An 18,233-nucleotide genomic window follows, 5' to 3' on the forward strand; every position below is an offset into this window, starting at 1 on the left:
CTAATCGATTTCAACTGCATGTAAACGCACTGACTGTTGCATGCATCACAAACTATTACACTACTAACACTTAGTTTACGGTGTGAAATATCCACATTATATAATACCACTAACCAGTGTTGGGCAGTAGCGTCACTACAAGTAGCAGCGTTACTAGTTTAACTACATTTCTCAGCAGCGTGGTGGTAGCGTCGGATTTCTGTTCTGCTCCAAAAAGTCTCTCTGACAATACCTTGACATCAAGATGTGATGAATTCGCTGTACTGATAAGATAACAAATACCAGGTTGAGTATAAAACAAGATATAAAGAATGATATGTGCGCACCTTTGTTTGACAGGCCTTTGCATGAACACACTATGAACCGCTGATAGAGAAGTGCTCAGGAAAGTAGTATTCCAACTCAAGCCCTCCACCTGCTCACTAGACTCAGTTGTCTAGAAGATGAAGTTCTAGTGATAGTAAATCATTCCCGGCACACTGGTATCTTCTCCATGGCACTAAAAGATTAGGTTCTTTTATTGGTTTTCAAATCACTCAATGGACTAGGGCTATTACATTTCAGACATGCTTTTAAAATATGCTTTGTTCAGATCCCTCAGGTCCTCTGGCAGTGGCGTTTTAGTTGTTCCAAGGGCTAGGACAAAGACTTGTGGGGAGCCAGCTTTAACTGTCTATAGCCGCTTTTCCACAGTCGGGCCGAACCATTACCAGGGCCACTCCGTGCCGTTCCGCGCTGCTCAGTACTCGTGGGAACGGTTACCGTTTCTGTTTCCACTGTCGGGCTGCTAAAACCAGGACTAGGAAGTATCTAGTGAGGTCAGCAAGTGACGCGGTGGATCAGCGACGGCGTTCCATTGTGAATGTAATATGCGCCAGTTGTTGTCGTCGCTCCCCATACTGTTTTGTTTTTGTTATGTTTCGTTGGCTGACGAAACGGACGAGGATTCTGTGTATTTTGGTCTGTTTTTGGTTTTTCTTCTTAGCGTATGCTCCACTGATCATCACTATTGCATGCATTCAAAAAACTACTAACTAACACTTACATTACAGTGTGAAATATCCACATTATATAATACCACTAACCTATTTAAAGACACTCAATCCAAAAATAACGTGTATAACCGAAATACTTTGAGCAGTAATATAATAATTACATAGCAATGATGAAATTTTATCTGAGACAGAGACAGTAAATCAACGAGTTCAACGAGTTCAATCCGCTTCTGTTTTTCTCCAGAAAACGATGTCAGATAGGTCTATCAGCAAATATACGGCTTAGCTATGCCCAGAAGTCCTCAATAATAATAGTATTTTCCAAGAAATTAAGAGAAATCGTTGATGTTTCGTTAGGTGCAGCGTCTTAATGCATAAGTGAATGCGATGAAACGCTATTCCGAAAGCAAAATTAGACATGTTATACATCGTTAGAAAGCTTACTCTCACCTACTGAATAAATTAATTGTCAATCAAGCCAGATTGTACTAAAAACGGCGACAACGCCGTAAACGATATATGTGGTAGCACAGCTATTTTGAATGTACCCAGGCATCAGAAATGCACAAAATATATTTCATAAACGGATTGTGCAAGACAATATATGACCACTCGTGAGACATCTCTACGCGTAAAACCAATGGTAAGGTTATGTATTTATTCAATATTTAGTCCCAGATATTGACTGTAGAATGACATGGTATCATTTTTTAAAAACTTTGTCCCGTTTATTTCGTTATTCAGTGAGCAGCGTTTTCACTGCTGTATATCTTATGGCTATTGTCGGGTTTATCTTGTTGCTATGACGGAATACGATTTTTGATTGGCATTTTTATTTATATTAGCTTCTCCACCGACCTAGCTTACGCAAGAGGACGTAAAGAGACCGTATGCGGAGTCACAAAACTGACGTAATGTGAAACCAATCAGTGAATACATCATTAAGCCTGCCCACCCGAACGGTTCTGCTGCACTAAGCACGGTTGTCTAACTGTGCCGAAAATATCGTGCTGGGCACGATTTGTAATCTCTCCGCGCCAAACCGTTTCCAGGTGGAAACACCATTGGAACCGTTCCTCTCCGTGCTCAGAACTGTTCGGCCCTGCAGTGTGATCCGCACCTCTGGAAGAGCCTGCCAAAGGACCTGAGAGCTTCAGAATCTATCACCATTTTTAAACGACATCTTAGACTTATACTTAGACTTATATATTTTTTTAGTTTGGCTTTTACAAAGTTAATTTCACTTTTATTATTGGACTTATTTATTTCTGCTATTTTACTTCACTGTTATTGTCTTTTCTTTTTTTACCTTAAAAAAAAGCCCTTGAGTCTTGTGGTTCCTCACCCCTGATTTAGAGGAAACATGACTGCCTTTCTGCAGGACTTGGATGAAACAGAATTCACAGGTAAGTGTTTTCACAGCTGATTTGCAAAAACAATGCAGAGGCAATTTTAAAAGCCATTTTAACTTTAATAGTGTCATTTTAAAACTACTACAGTGAAATATAAAGATAAAATGGACATTATACAATAAAAACAAATTTAAAATCTGTAAAAGGGTTACATTTGGAATAATGCAAACATGTCAGAAGAATTCATTCCAATAAGGCACATGATACTTTTTAGCTGCGACCGCAGCTCTATAGCTCTGCCTGTCAGTCGGTCGGTTGGTTGGTTGGTTGCAAAGGCGTAGATTTCGGGGGGGGGATGTAGGGGATACGTCTTCCTCAATATTTAGAACACGTGCATTTGTCCCCCCCAATAAAATTCAATAAAAACTTTGAATTTTGTGTTTTCCTTTACATAAATAAAGACACTTCCACCATAAATTGATGGAGAAAAGGCACAAATTGCTGCAAAATTGCTGCAAAGTTCACCAGAATGCAGGAAATGAAGCTCAAAATTTCCTGGGGGACGACCCCCAGACCCCCAGCTTAATGTGTCCCCCCCAATGTTCAAACGAAACCTACGTCACTGGTTGGTCGGTTGGTCCACAAAAGTGTCCCACCTCGAGGCGGGCACAGTTTTCACCCCAGGCTGGTGAAATTCGGCATGGAGGTCGGTCGTGACCGAAGGTAGAGCTGAGTAACTTTCAGGCCAATTGACCAAGAGGGTGCGTGGCGATGGGCGTGGCCTATCACAAAAAGGTGCATAACTCCCAAATTGATTCACAGATTTGCACAAGATTTTGTGGAAAGGTTAGTCACGAGCCAAAGAAGAGGTCACGTGTTTGTGTGAGGATGTGTGCGTGGATGCATGCACATATGGATGCATGCGCGTATGCGGTCGCATCTATTAAATCAGGCATTTTCAAAAAATTTTGAATCAGACATATATAAAATGTGTCATATTCTGAAATGCACCTGTATATATTGTTAACAGAAATAGGGTCTTTTGACAGAGTTGAACCTTAAGGTTCTGCAGGTCTGGTTGATCCTTGCTTCGGCCTATAGTGGTTTATCCCTCTCCTCCTCTTCCTCTCTTACCTTCCTCTCTTCCTTCAGCCCAACAGTATAATTAGTGATACACAGTCAATTATTCCTAAATTAAAACGATTATTAAAATGGGACTAGTTGCGATATAAAAGCAAGGGTACTATTTGTTGCTATTGAATACTCCGTGGAAACCGTACGGTATGTTTACAGGCACCTCAGCTCTGCCAAGCTCTTCAAACGTTTTGGCATCCAGGACCAAAAGGAAGGTACTCTTTTCCTGGATAAAATAATAAAGAAAAGGAACCCTAAGAAAAAAGGGTAAATAGAGTACATCTACAACTTCAACTTAACTATACAATATAAGAAATACTTCTATAACAGTAGGATACTTTACACTTTTATATTCGATAACTACAATTAGAACAGTTATATTTAATAACAATAATTAACAACCAATTAACAATACCAATGATTATTAATTATCATGATATTGGCTATTGCGTGCACAAGGAGTATCTGACCTGTGTGGGAGTGACGACCACAGACAGAATGACTCCGTCGTCTTCCTCTGTGGCGTCAGGTGATGGAACAAAGACCGGCTCTGACGGGAAAAGCCCAGGGTGATGCCACGCCTGAATCACAGAACGGACCGTTGTTAACATCAAATTCTGAGCAAAACCATCAGCACCCTCACACAAAAGGAATATACTGCAATATATGGCACCTGTGGACTTATATGAGAACATGAGAGGGTGTCTACTGAAGAGGAGTGGTGGCATTAACAGAGTGACCTCAAAGTAAATACATATAAAAAATAAAAAAACTGGGAACCGACCTTCAGCCGTTTTCCCTGGAGGTCCATCTTGAGGAGGGAATCCCCAAGAAGGTGTTTGAACCCACAGCCGTAGAAGTAGCGGTACGGTCGGGTGTTGAATTTGTCATAGTTAATACGTGGGAATTCCAGGCCCCCATACTCATGGAGGTCTTCAGAATGGAGCTCTTCATGGGTACAGTACACCTGCAGATAAAGCAGTTGGCAAATGCATGTCTCATCTTCATTATGAACTATTATATGCAATTAACCCCCAATGAAATAAAAAACTAAAGAATGTAAGGCTAAAATGTTCTGTTGATTTTGTTTGTTAATACTTTTTCTTCCCTCTTTGTTGAAGCCCCACTTTACCTGTACATTTGATTTGCATAAGCTTGGGTAAATTAAAGAAGAAATTGAAAAGCTTCCCTGGGTAGAATACATCTTCGGCTATTATGCTTTTATTCAAACTTTCCCAAGTTGTATTTTGTAAAGACAAGCTCCAGCACATGAGCTGGGAGCAGTCTAGAGTGATGGGGAGACACAGCATCCCCAGCTATACTGAAAGGTTGCTTGGAGAAAAATCTCCTTGGGGGGCAGGTCAGATATTTTAGAGCCACGTGAGCCACTGCGGGTGTGTCATTAGCCAATGTAATTGTTTAACGCGAGAAAGGCCGTGATTTTCACGACGTAGCCTACTACCGCTACACTGATGGCCAGCAATGTCAGACGCATCCAGCATTACAGCATCGATTTCTGCATTAGCAGTGACCTAATTTCATAAAGATTACAAAACCATATGGTGCAAACCTATTTTCTTTAAATAAAGGATAAATCAATTTCAAAGTTTGAATTTCTAAATTATAGCGGTTTTATCATATAGACAAAGGGAAAATTTATCGAGACATATTACAGGAAGACAGAGAAAAGCGCTAGAATGTGCATGACAAAACACAAAATGGAAAAGTATTTAAAGGTGTCAAAATTAACATGCCCGTTTTCAATACTTTCTACACCCTCCCTTCACAAAAATAACACTACTGAGGGGACTTATATAGCATTTTGTGATTAGTGATCATATTGCGGGGGGGGGGGCATTTAGAAAATGTAACTTTACTCAGATTAAAGTCAGTGCCTCCCAATATCAGAGATAAGCACGTGAGCAATGTGGGTCTGAATATCTGCTTAGAAAACACATATACCTTTTACATGTGTAACTGTAAACACTTAACCATGTGTGTGAACCTGCTAAGTCGAAATAGATCCGAACTGTCTTCCTCTAGCTCACGTCTGCGTGAGCCTAACTTGTGAACTATGGCGTGATAAGAAGCAACATCACATCATTTAGAGTAGATGCCTGCCTGAGCTCTCCTGAATTAATAAGGTATGAGGCGATGAGCATTGCAGCTTACAGTAAGCATGATGTACAATTCCCAGTTGGAGAAAAAAAGGGATGAGAGAAGCATTTACAAACAAAAAGGAAAAAGCCACACACAGCAGGGAGAAGCAAGCAAAAATATGCCATCATTCATAGCAACAGGATGATTTTTTTTGTTTTAAATGATCAAGTTAAAATCACAATCAGTGTTTCAGTTCTCATACTTTTAAATTTTATTAATTTTTCAAATAATTAAAAACTTCAGAAAAATATAACTCAGTATGAGGCAGATGGCGAGGCCTCTTGCAGCATCTAAGACTCCCAGAATACCTTGTCCTCGGCAACCCTGACAGCAGTGGCCAGGCTGGAAGGAATGGTGTTCAGATTTTGACCACTTGGCGTGTTGGCGTCCACATTGAGAGGGAAGACGAATCGGCGAGGGAAGACTTTGGGCAATGATTCATACAGCTGATGTGGGAAAAAGACAAAATACACACACATTTGAACACACATGCCTTTCTGCTTAACTTGGCCCACGGCCTTTCCATATTTGTGCATATTCTGAATCAATTAACAGCTCCTGAGCATAAAACAGAGAAGGCAGAAAACTTCCCCTTATACTGATGATCTCAACCAGTTTTCAATAATTTTCCTTCATTAGCAATACAGTGATGAACTCACAAAATGGTCCATACCATCAGCTATAGCCAATCCTCTTCAATTAGGCTCTTAGGAGACTGATAACTGTTTGACTGTTTTGATAATGTATTTACATCACTGTGGTGTGGGGATGGCTGGTTTAAGCAGCCACACCTGCCCTGGGTCAAGCTAATTAGACCTGGCTAGTTAGATAATTGGTTATTAATTAGATAATTGGCCAGGCTAATTGGACCCGGGAGCAGGAGTGGCTGCACCTGTGCGTAGTGAGGTAATCAGTGCGCACAGGTTAAATCTGCCATCCCCACTCACATGGGGGAGCCTCTGTCATGACAGTGTTTTTAGATCTGCTCACTTGGCTGTAACATCTTGCCAAACCCTCGTAAATAAATGTGGACTATTTGAACATCATCTCCCTGTGTCTCTCCACAATCACAAAAATTGAGCACATTTTAAATTCAACATTGTTTAAAATTGTAGATATATGTACTCTGAAGTTGTACTGAAAACGAATGCAATAGTTAACAGAGTAGTGCATCTTTTTTGTTAATTGTACTCAATGATTAAAACTGATTTTTTCTGAACTGAATTAATCATGACATGAAGAAAGAAGCTGTGCATTTATGTGCCAATTGATTATTCAGACCAGAGAACACATCAAGACCAATGATCAGTTTGAGGAGTCGTTTTCTGCCTCCTCAGTTTTCAGCTCAGCAGCTGCCATTGAAATGACAATTTGCTCGTATATGTGGTTGTGCGTTTGTGCTTTACCTGGTCCAAGGCCTCTCCGGATTTGCGCAAGTTCTGGATCAGGAAATCGTTGACAGCCCCCCCATCATCACTGCCGCACAGGTCCAACAGCAGGAAGTCATCCTGCTCAAAAGCGTTAATCTGATGGAAGTTGGCCATTGCCTTGGTGTAGTACTTCACAGAGATTGGCTGTGATAGAGAGGGAGTGGTTCAGTCTCACCTTACACACTGCACGCTAATAACCAAGGGCCAACAGGCCTGGCCCTGGACACCCAAACGGTCTGCTGGTTTCATTTTCCCCTTAAAATCAAAATAAAATTATGTCTATAGAAAATTGCATTAATTGATCAACTAAGAACCAAGTAAATAAATAGCAGACCCTGTAGTAAATAGCAAAGTAGCAATAACTGGTATATTTATAGATTGTCTAATACATTTGTCAGTATAAATTACAATATATTGTACTACTGCATTTCAAGAAAAAGTTTCTTATTTCATGAAAAAATGTTAAAACAGCCAAGAAAGTCAATATATTGGACCTCCATACAGATGGGAAAAAAAATTTGTGAGGGTCAGTGTTTAATTGATCAATTAAAGCAGTTTATTAGGCAATTCAGTGACCTCACCTGCTTGCTTAGTGCTGTATTGGTTACTAATAAGTTATTTATAAGGTGAAAACAAACACTAGCTGACCGGGCTGTGTGTGTCCCTGTGCGCATCCTTCTGTGTCTACCCAGGTGCCGAGGATATCCTGCAGCTCTGTCCTTGTACCCTTGACCAAGATACTTAACTGGAAACGGTTCATTACACATCCAGCTGTACACTATAAAGGCCAAGTATGTAAAAAGTAAAATCTGTGTTAGCTGCTGTGCGTAAGGGTCTGAAAAACTCCAACATGCACATGGATTTCTAAAATCCCGGGCTGTAGACCCGTGCTCAGCCACGCAGCTCTAACCTTCCCAGTGTGCTTGCTGATCACATGGAACACCGTCTCCAAACTGGGGTCCCAGTAGATTCCATCATTTATGGGCTTTCCACGCAGATTGGAGGTGACAATCTTCAACAGGTCCATCTTCAGGGGCTGTTCTATGAACACCACGTAATTCTGCGTCATTGCTGAAACAGGAACCATACCATAACCATATGTACATACAGAAGGGAAAGTACAGCATTCTGCTGTTGTAGCTACTTGGCGATAATACGACTATGGGTGAGTATGCCACCGTCCTATTTATAAATAGATTTGCTTTCAAGCCACTTTGTATTATTTTCTAGTTTGAAAGTCTATTGTTGTTACTTTTTTATAATTATGTGTCCATATCTGGGGTTGATTAATTACTCACATAACCATTATTATTAATCCCATTATTATTAATTATTGCGATTACTACAAAGTTTTGCAACTAATTGAACAACAAACAACAGAAAAAGGCAATCAGTACATAAACAATAGGTGAAATAATGTCACGGCACATACTGTGCGGTGAAAAAGTATTTGCCCCGTTCCTGATTTCCTCCATTTTTGCGCTTTGTTACACTGAATGGTTTCAGATCTTTAGAAAAAATATATTATCAAACAAAGGGAACCTGAGTGGCCAAACACATTTTTAAAAATATTTTAGTATTTTATTTCATGTAATGAAAAGGTTATCAAACCTATATCACCCATGAGAAAAAGCCATTGCCCTTACCTTAATAACTGTTTGAACCACCTTTAGCAGCAATAACTGCAACCAAATGCTTCCTATAATTTGATTATTTGATTTCACATCACTGTGGAGGAATTTTAGCCCACTCTTTTTTGCAGAACTGCTTTAATTTGGACTTTTCAGCCATCCAGATGACTTACTTTTGTGTTCTGAATCATTGTCTTGCTGCATAACCCAATTGCAATTCAGCTTCAGCTCATGGACAGATAACTGGACATTCGCCCTAAGACTTTTCTGGTGCACAGCAGAATTCATGATTCCTTCAATAATGTCAAGTCGCCCAGGTACTAAGGCAGCAAAGCATTCCCACACCATCACATTACCACCACGTTTGACTGCTGGTATAGTGTTTTTACTGTGAAATGCTGAATGTGCTTATATCTGACTTGGCAATGGACCCATGTCATCCAAAAACTTCCACTTGACTCATCTGTGCATAGAGACATTATCCCAAAAGCTTTGGTGATCATCCTGTTGTTTTTTTTTTTGTTTGTAAATGTAAGCTGAGTATTGATATTTCTCATTATTAGCAGTGGTTTCTGCCTTGCTACTCACACTTGAATCCCATTTTTTCCCAGTCTCTTTATTTTTGTGGAGTCATGAACACGAGACTATAGAGGCCTTCAATTCTTTGGATATTCCTCTGGGATCTTTTGTGACATCCTGGATGAGTTGTCGCTACTCCCTTGGAGAAATTTTGGCAGGCCAGCCACTCCTGGGAAGATTCACCACTGATCATGGCATAGTGTGCTTGTAGAAACTTTGTGGTGACTAATTCACCCAAATGTTAAGGTACAATATGAGAGAGATTTAGATTCATCAGGGCTGACTGCAATTAATCCTGGCTGTGTTCAATCAGCTGAATCCAATTATCAATTAAATTAGGTTAATTGGTCTTGAGTAACTAAGGGGCAATTACTTTTTCACATGGGTGATATGGGTGTTTGATAACTTTTTTCATTAAATAAATTAAATAATTTAATAATATGCTTTGTGTTTGTCTTTGTCTAATACTACACTTTGTGTAAAGATCTGAAACAATTCAGCCTGACAAATATGCAGTAATAAGAAGACATCAGGAAGGGGGCAAATACTTTCTCATGGCACTGTACATGCAGCCAAATAAATATTTGAAGGATAGTCAGAAGAATGCTATTGTATGCATGGATTTAATACACAATTTGTTTCTGGTAGGATTGAATGATTCAGCAAAAATCATCTGTGGGGGACAGTTAAGCGATATCGACCAGTGGCAGCAGAAGACTCACCAAAGCTATGGTAGTAAGAGGGTCTAGCCCTGTCCACTGAAGGGATGGAACACAGCACTTTAGCGCCCTCTAGGGTCTCGGATGGCCCCGCCTTCCCCGCAGGCACACGGATGATGTTATAGAAGGCCCCTGAGAATCATATCAGATCCAGATCTGGTTTGTGTCCAAGTAGGATAATGTGAGGCATTCCAGGATTCATACATAGGATACATAGTAACACCACTGAAAAGGCAATTCTGCTTTTAAACCAGTTTTGCATGTCTACACACCACTTTTTCACTGATTTCTTTTTTTTTCTTTTTTTTTTTCTTTTTTTTTTACAAAATATTAATTAGTTATACAGCTACAAATTTACTGAAACAACTCAGGTTCTGTACCTTGCACAATAGTGCAATGGCAGTGCCCCACCTCTCCATCAAAACTATAACCTTAGAACTGCAAACCCAGTTCCCTGACCTTTAAACTATACTGGAAACCACTAGCTCTCTGCAGAAAGAACATGGATGGTGTTGACACAAGTGCCATGTTGGTTATTGATTAATCTAAAAATTTATCAGATTTCCAGGCCTGTGGTAACTTACTGAACATACAGCAGATTGGCTGGAACCCCCTTTGTATCCCACCCCCTACCTTTCCTCCAAACGTATGACAGCTTTGTTACATGAAACAGAAGTTGTCCATTAACCTCTGCGGTCAATGACTTCTAAATGAACTGGAGCTTCCCACATTATATTGCATTATATCCCTGGTCACACCTATGCTTTTATGACGTAAGGTTGCTTGTGAGGACCCTTTGATGAGGGGATTTTAATTTTAATGATCTGCAGTCCAGAAAACTAAAAAATATCCTATTTTATTCAAATTCTAAAGCCTGAAGTTCATTGTACACACATGAAATTTCACAGACAGTGAATGGGATAATGGAGGAATGTCACAGACCTCTACCAGTGTACGAGTTGCCCATGTTGTATGCCGTTCCATCAGGGTCATAGTGGGGATGAGCTGTGGCTGCATTGACAGCAATAAACTTGCTCCAGTCCACCTTCAAAAAGGAAAGATATGGCTAAATATGAGTGTATAATGCTACTAAAGTTGGTATAGTAAAGACCCTGTACAATTAGACCATCATTTCCTTTAATCAGTACTTATTAAAAGTACCAAAGGGGATAAAAACTTTATCAGTTGAGATCTTCTGACTTAATAAACACTTCAAATGCAAGGCAAAAACTTGACTGCAAAGGGTCTTTATGCCACTTCGAATTTATGAGGGAAGAGAAGAGAAAATGTAAAGAAAACTTTGGGAACATAATTCTGAGGGAACACAGTGTGAGAGGTCAAGTGCTTCATGCTACACAGAAAAATTCCAGCTGGGAGCAGGGCATGGTTTTGCCCATGTGCACTATAATTCACCGCTGTTAGTCTGGAAGCCTGAAAACTACCAGACCTGGGAACCAGAAGAGATTATATAATATACAGCTGCAACGTCCTTCGACATACAATTGGCTCCTCTTATTAAAATAGTTTACTGCTGTCATTCTAATGAGCAAATCACAATTAAGTTATGTCAAATATTATGTAACTGTTAGATTTTGGTGTTTTTTAGCAATGTGTCTTTTTTACAGTTTTCAGAGTTTCAGAGTAATCCGTTTAATCCTGTTTCCGTCTTGGTGTCGAGTACCCATTTTCAAATACAAGCTCTCCCCAGAGACTTAGGTGCCAAGAGCCATTGGAAAGCAACCCTGGGTGAATAGAAATTATAATACGTGAAGTGTCATTGATCTGGCCATGGACAGGAACCAGGGAAGGAGTGAATTATCACATTGATGTGACCTTTCCTCCTGGCCAGACACCATTTTTTTAAAGATTGTACTTAAGCTGTGCCATCTCTCAATGACAGTTGTGTTAGACTGGAGATGCTCATAAGACCACGCAGACCTGTAACCATGAATTAAAAAGATAAACTGTCTTTCACCATCAAATTCGATTAAGACTCTTTCCTTCCTGAACGCAACTGGAAGCAACAAGCAGCGAACAGAATTTTGATTAAAGAAGAAAAACAGAAGCATTCTTCAGTAACAATTATGTTGCTATGATACAATTTTTCATTGGATTAATGCAAATATAGGAATGTGTTAACTGTTAAAAGTTATTACCATTCCGCTTACAAGGAGGTTTAGTCCATTTGTCATGTCATCATATTAAATAAACTGATTCCTAATTAAAACTACAGTATGTCTGTATGTCTTGTGGTTTAATTTAATCACCTGTAGACAGGAAAAAATTCTTATAAGCAGCTATAAAATGAATCTTCAACATAATTACCCAATTTGAGATACATTTAATGTCATATTGGCATATATAGAAAACAATAGCCTGCCAGGTCACGTAGTAGAGGCAGAAACTTGGGGGATTTTCAAGACTAAGCTTCATGCGGTGTTAGATAATATCTAGACTGTAGGTAAACAGTACTAATTTAGTCGGAAAATGGCAAGCATTGTTGGGTTGAATGGCCTTGTTCTCATCATTATGTTATGTCATGTTAAGTTAATTCAAAACCTGTCGTCCTCACACTGTTTATTTATGCGGATCTGTGACAACATGGGGTATCTCCAATCCAATCGGGCAGTGTAAATATTGCATGAGTTAGCACAAAGTCAGTTAGGCCAGGGGGAAAAAATCCCATTTCCCCTGTAATTCCTGTGAGTATGACGCTTAGTGTACAGTACCTTCCCCTTTGACTCCAGGGTCTCAGGGTCAACCCGATGCATAAGGTTGGTCTCCGTGCTGACATAATAGTCTCCCTTGTACTTGACAAAGTTGACGCTAGCATTGTCTGTGGGCTCTGCAGAAGACCGAGGAAGGAATAAATAGTTATAAATAGTGACCACTTATGGGTGACACAAAATCCACAAAATTTCCCGCTACAGTACTGTAACAGTTTTGTATAATCTAACAGTTTGACCATGCTGTTGAGATGCTCTTCCAGAGAACATGAGAGTGTGTTATCTAGGATGGCCTCTAAGTTACTGACACAGGATGAAGGGTGGGCCAGAAAGCTATTGATATCCAGGGTGGGTTATTTGTGGCTATGCTGCTTTTACTGGCATGAATGTGACCAAACAACCTAGAGATTCACTCCACCTCAAATGGCATTGAGACTCACTTGGCAATTCGAAGTAGGACAGAAAACGCTGAAAGAAATTCTTGCAGGGGTCCGGCATGGCGAGGGTCCCAAACTCTGACACCATGATACGGTTGTTCTCGCTGTTGGACTTGTAACTGTCGCTACGCAGGAAATGACTCTTGTAGCTCACCTGGCCACCCTCCATCTTGAACTGGTGAAGAAGGGCCATGCCATCAAACCAGTGTCTGAAGCTGAAAGAAGCAGAAATGTCAGAATGTGGACACACTCAGTCAAATTTATATGATCAGTTCCACAAAACATTTGCCATAATATGCTTCAAAATATATCTTTACTTATAAGCCTAGGGCAACAAGTGGAAAGGTAAAACTCCATAGGACAACAAATGGGAACAAAGCTTGAGAAAAAAGGGAGTGCCCATCCTCAGGCCTGCTCAGGATAAGGGTTTATAATGACTAAGGGTATTTAAGAGAACCAAAACAAAAAGGTGAACATGGTTTTGGTGCACTGAGGACAACCAAGAGGACAAAGATAATTAACCACATTATGAAGGCCACACACACTAAATCCTTACAATACATTACCCCAACATCAACCTAGCAGTGCCAAAATACCCATCCCCCAGGACAATCCCATGAAAAATCAGAAAAGTATTTCAAAATGTACTGAATTGATTTAGAGAGAACAGCCCGTTCAATTGGCAGAACATTACAAATGTAATGGAACATTCTGTCTATTGCATAAGGTCTCTGTGAACCCGTTAGGAGCTCAGCACTCCATAAAACACCAGCTCGTTCTGCCCTAAGAGGTCATGCACTTTTTCCTCTGCTTTTTCTCTCACAAAGTGAAGACTGTGCAGTACATCACTGGCATGTTGTTTACCCCATTGATCAAACCTGCAGACACAAAAATCAACATGGAAAGGAAGCTGATTTTAAACATGCCATATAGCCCAGGCGGGACGAGGGAGGATGGGCATGTGATCACTGCTCTGCTCACCTCTCCTTGCCGAACTCAAACTTGCCCGGGCCATTGCGCAGTAGGCTGCCATTGATCCAGGCTGGGATGTTCCCGCGGACGGTGGTTTCAATGGGCTCTGGTGTTTCCTCCACCGACCGCACCAGAGGGGCGATACACGGCAGGCCCAGAGCACTTCTGCTGTGCTGCTCCTCCCCAGAGCCCAGGCTGCTTACTGCTCCTGCTGAGAGAGAGAAACTCACACAGGGAGGGGAGATTAAGAGAAGTGAAAGATGGTGAGACAGAAAGAGATAGGCAGAGAAAGAGGAATCTTGCTCGGTGTCTCAAGTGTGTTAAATTTACAACAAACATAAACTAGAAATACCGCCTCGCGGTTGTATGCCTCTGCCAACCAGTAGCCAGTTGGGATATAAAATGTCATCACTTCATCAAGTCTTCATGCATGTGATAATTCACTCCTTCCCTGCTTCCTTTTCCTGGCTAGATCAATGACTCTTCACATATTATAATTACTAGTCACCCATGGTTGCTTTCCAATGGCTCTCAGCACCTAAATCTTAGGGGAGAGCTTGCAATTGAAAGGGCACAGCTTGAGTACAATCTCTAAACAATGGGGTCTAGCCAGGAGGAAACGCTTCATGCTTGTGATAATTCACTCCTTCCCTGGTTCCGTTTCCTGGCTAGATTGACCATTTGGATATAAAATGTAATCACTTCATCATTTTATCCTATTAGACATTTGTGTGAAACTTTGTCATAATTAGCGTATGAATTCTTGAGTTATGGCCAAAAACGTGATTTGTGAGGTCACAATGACCTTGACCTTTGACCACCAAAATCTAATCAGTTCATCCTTGAGTCCAAGTGGACGTTTGTGCCAAATTTGAAGAAATTCCCTCAAGGTGTTTCTGAAATACCGCGTTCACGAGAATCAGGACAGACGGACAACCTGAGAACATAATGCCTCCGGCCACAGCTGTGCCGTCGCGGAGGCATAATAAAACAGGCTATTCACAGCAAATGTGATCATTTAAGGAGAAGGTGCCGGTTAAAGGGTGAGATGGGGATAATAAAGTATAGAAAAATAACCTAGTGTAGACTCACTCAACGCCGCCTTTGTTCACACGGGTTTTATATTCTTAATAAACCGGCGGTTTGTTCCAAGTCACTGTGGTCATTGACTCACACACAAACAAACTAATTTCTACAGGGTATGCAGTCAGAAAAGCCATATCCTCAGGTAGCTCCACTGTGTATAAATAAATAAATAACTTTTTTTCACAAATTGGATAAACATTATGGATAGGCCCTATACTTAATTACCATCATGATGGGAATAGACAGGTGAAACGACAACATTCTCATGACGTGCTATGCACAGAAACGTTGATTGGATAATTCATTTTCGTAAAGTTATTAAACTATCTATGTCATTTTCGCATGCAGATGTGCTACTAGATGCGCACTGTAGTACAACCATTCGATTTGAAAAACAAAATGTTGGCATAATAAGGCTAAAACTGTGACAGGATGATTGGAGCGGAGCGCATCGGTAAGGGACAGCTTACGAGTGCCTCAGACCACCCTTTCAAAGGTATCCCTTTCAGAAGGTAGCCTATACCTTAGCTAAGGAGGCGCCGGGAAACAGCTCGAGACCTAAAGGAAGCTCTTAAGGTATACCTTACGACGGAAGCAGCGCTAAGGAGACTCTGGGAAACGCAGCCCTAGGTTTTAGGTCAAAACACGGATCGCCTATTCTACTGTCCAAATAAGGGACGATTCCGTATGCCTATTTTGCGGGATGGTTGAATGAAGCCAGTAACTAGAACCGTGATTCAATGTTGCCATGTATTGCGAAATTGAACACTGAAAAGGAGAGGGGACGTAACAACAATTCAAAATCGAAAAAAATAATTTTGCTGTTTTAACTGCTTTAAGAATCTTTTTGATTATTAGCTGATTTTACTAAATCTGATCATTTAAATGCTTTGACGTGAATAACAAGACCACACGGGAATTCCCAAAGGTTGATTACGGATTATGTATTATTATTATGGTCATTACATATTCTTCATAATGTTGGCACGCTTGTTAAACAAGAAAATCAATTAATATAGATTGAGATTGATTATTATTTAGGCTACCTTGCGATTTAAGTTTATGGTAATTCGTGGTAATAGCGTTTACTTTCTCACGCATTTACACAAGTTAAGAAAATATTACCAAATTAACAAACTGAAAAAGGCCTCTCACCAAGTATTCACTTACCCATCATCAACAGTCGTGAACAAACGTGAAATACACGAAGTAATCCCGCTGCAGACTGCAAGCCTTTGCGCGACACAAACGGAACCCGTGTAGACACACGACGCGGCGCGCCGTGCTGCTTCGCCATGCTGCTTAAAATGCGCCGCTTACGCTACGCGTGCGGTGGGTGTCCGGCTTATAGAATGCTGGATTTTGTAGCGCATTGACTTTAGAACTGTTAAAAGGCCGAGGTGTCCCTTTACTGAGAAATAATGCCCACCCTTGGACCAATCAGAATCGAGTATTCAGCCAAACTGTTATATAATTCACGATAACAAAGAACTTATATATATATATATTATATTAGGAGCATCAACAGAGGGAAAAGAGGCTATATATATATATATATATATATATATATATATATATATATATATATACATATATATAGCCTATAGCCATTTTGATTGAACGTTGACAAGTGTTCCCAAATAAACTAACTTGTAGCTGAATGGACCGCGTTAAATCAAAACGTAAAGACATAAATGCTAAATAAACAGATACTTTATTATTCTTTCAATTACCGTCAACAAAACATAGCCTCTATGCCACTACTTAAACTGCAGCGTGTTAAAACTCGCAGAATTGTACATTATTTGTGTATGCACATCCTGGAATAAACACGGTCCTGGAAAAACATGCAGTGATTTTCAAAATCAGTTAACAAGAAAAGAGATTACAGGCCCGAATTAAGAGGAAAACGTTGAAGTAAGACACTTCCGAGCTCAGAACCGCAGAGACAACTGCATAACACAATCGCAAACGTAAACGTCGTTCAATATTCAGTCTTACCTGAAAAAGGCGTTTTCGCTGAAGACATGGTTAAACACATTGAGCTTCAGACTAGTGGTGGGGCTTTGAGTACGCTTGGTCTTGTCAGCCGACTTCTCTGTAACGTGAGAGCTGTACACAGTTGGCTGTGGAGCTGTCACAGAGCGTCGCAGAAAGATGGACGTTGTACGAGCTGCTCCAGCTCTGTAGCACCTGCAGAGAGAACGCTACTTCAGGGAAGTAGGCCCTTTCCGTCAGCAACGAGTCCCCTGAAGTTCATATCCTGACTTGAGCTGTCCGCACGGCATTTAGAGATGACCGACTGTTCTCTTGCAATTTAAAGTTAAGGATTTAACGGATTTCCCAGACATTCTTCCCTCAAATCATTATAATTGTTTGATTTTGTAATATCATTCAAATCGGTTCCCCCGTCTGCTGCGGTTAAGCAATCCGCTCTTTGAAAAAGGTCTCCGCTCGTGAAATGTGTGTGCGCATCTATACTGTGAATAGTGGTAGTCTGCACGCGCAACATCTTCAGGGAAATGCACTGTCGAAAGTATCAAACGCTAAGTGGCAGAGCCATAACATCTTCAATTGAGTGGCCAGCCTGGGACCACTAATTAGCCTACTTTGGGGTGGCACAGAAATATGAAAACAAAAATGTGTAACACATAACTACAATATTTGGTAGCCTACACTAACTCTACGTTTACGCCGCCTGGTAAAAAAGTGGCCAAATTTATGTAGGCTAGGCCTATTGTATTATGAACGTATAAACAGGAAAAAGCGCATGGGGGATCGGATATTTTCAGATCTGTTTTGGGTCACATTCATACAGTGTAGGCTATGGTTTAAACACTCCGCGCTGTGGTGGCATTATAAACAGGTTGAGCGGGGTGTTTTTTTTTTTGTTTGTTTTTAGGTTTTTTTGACGCACGGCAGGTTTGATCTAAATGCTGTGACAGCATAAGCTTTTTTTCTAAAGATGGTATTTCTCGACATTATTGTACTTCCGTCGTGACATTTCTACGC

General features: G+C 40.5%; 1 protein-coding gene across 4 annotated transcripts in view; it reads right to left on the reverse strand.

The window, feature by feature from the left end:
- Nucleotides 1–17,647, reverse strand: part of LOC135263466 (carotenoid-cleaving dioxygenase, mitochondrial-like) — a 34,325-nt gene extending 16,678 nt beyond the window's left edge. The window contains exons 1-12 of one of the 4 annotated variants that reach the window (XM_064351493.1): nucleotides 16,392–16,704; nucleotides 14,145–14,346; nucleotides 13,167–13,378; nucleotides 12,730–12,845; nucleotides 10,943–11,045; nucleotides 10,004–10,132; nucleotides 7,982–8,142; nucleotides 7,048–7,215; nucleotides 5,950–6,087; nucleotides 4,266–4,448; nucleotides 3,952–4,062; nucleotides 2,446–3,707 (exon numbers count right to left, since the gene is read on the reverse strand). In XM_064351493.1, coding sequence (XP_064207563.1) covers nucleotides 3,591–3,707; nucleotides 3,952–4,062; nucleotides 4,266–4,448; nucleotides 5,950–6,087; nucleotides 7,048–7,215; nucleotides 7,982–8,142; nucleotides 10,004–10,132; nucleotides 10,943–11,045; nucleotides 12,730–12,845; nucleotides 13,167–13,378; nucleotides 14,145–14,346; nucleotides 16,392–16,518 — 1,767 coding nt within the window. In that variant the 5' untranslated portion in view covers nucleotides 16,519–16,704 and the 3' untranslated portion in view covers nucleotides 2,446–3,590. Of the gene's footprint in view, nucleotides 1–2,445; nucleotides 3,708–3,951; nucleotides 4,063–4,265; nucleotides 4,449–5,949; nucleotides 6,088–7,047; nucleotides 7,216–7,981; nucleotides 8,143–10,003; nucleotides 10,133–10,942; nucleotides 11,046–12,729; nucleotides 12,846–13,166; nucleotides 13,379–14,144; nucleotides 14,347–16,391; nucleotides 16,705–17,222 lie in introns of those variants that run through there. The other 3 variants (XM_064351492.1, XM_064351494.1, XM_064351491.1) reach the window with 3 other exon arrangements.
- Between the last annotated feature and the right edge of the window lie 586 nt (nucleotides 17,648–18,233).

The sequence above is a fragment of the Anguilla rostrata genome, chromosome 9 (genome assembly GCF_018555375.3).
Source record: "Anguilla rostrata isolate EN2019 chromosome 9, ASM1855537v3, whole genome shotgun sequence".
NCBI lineage: Eukaryota > Metazoa > Chordata > Actinopteri > Anguilliformes > Anguillidae > Anguilla > Anguilla rostrata.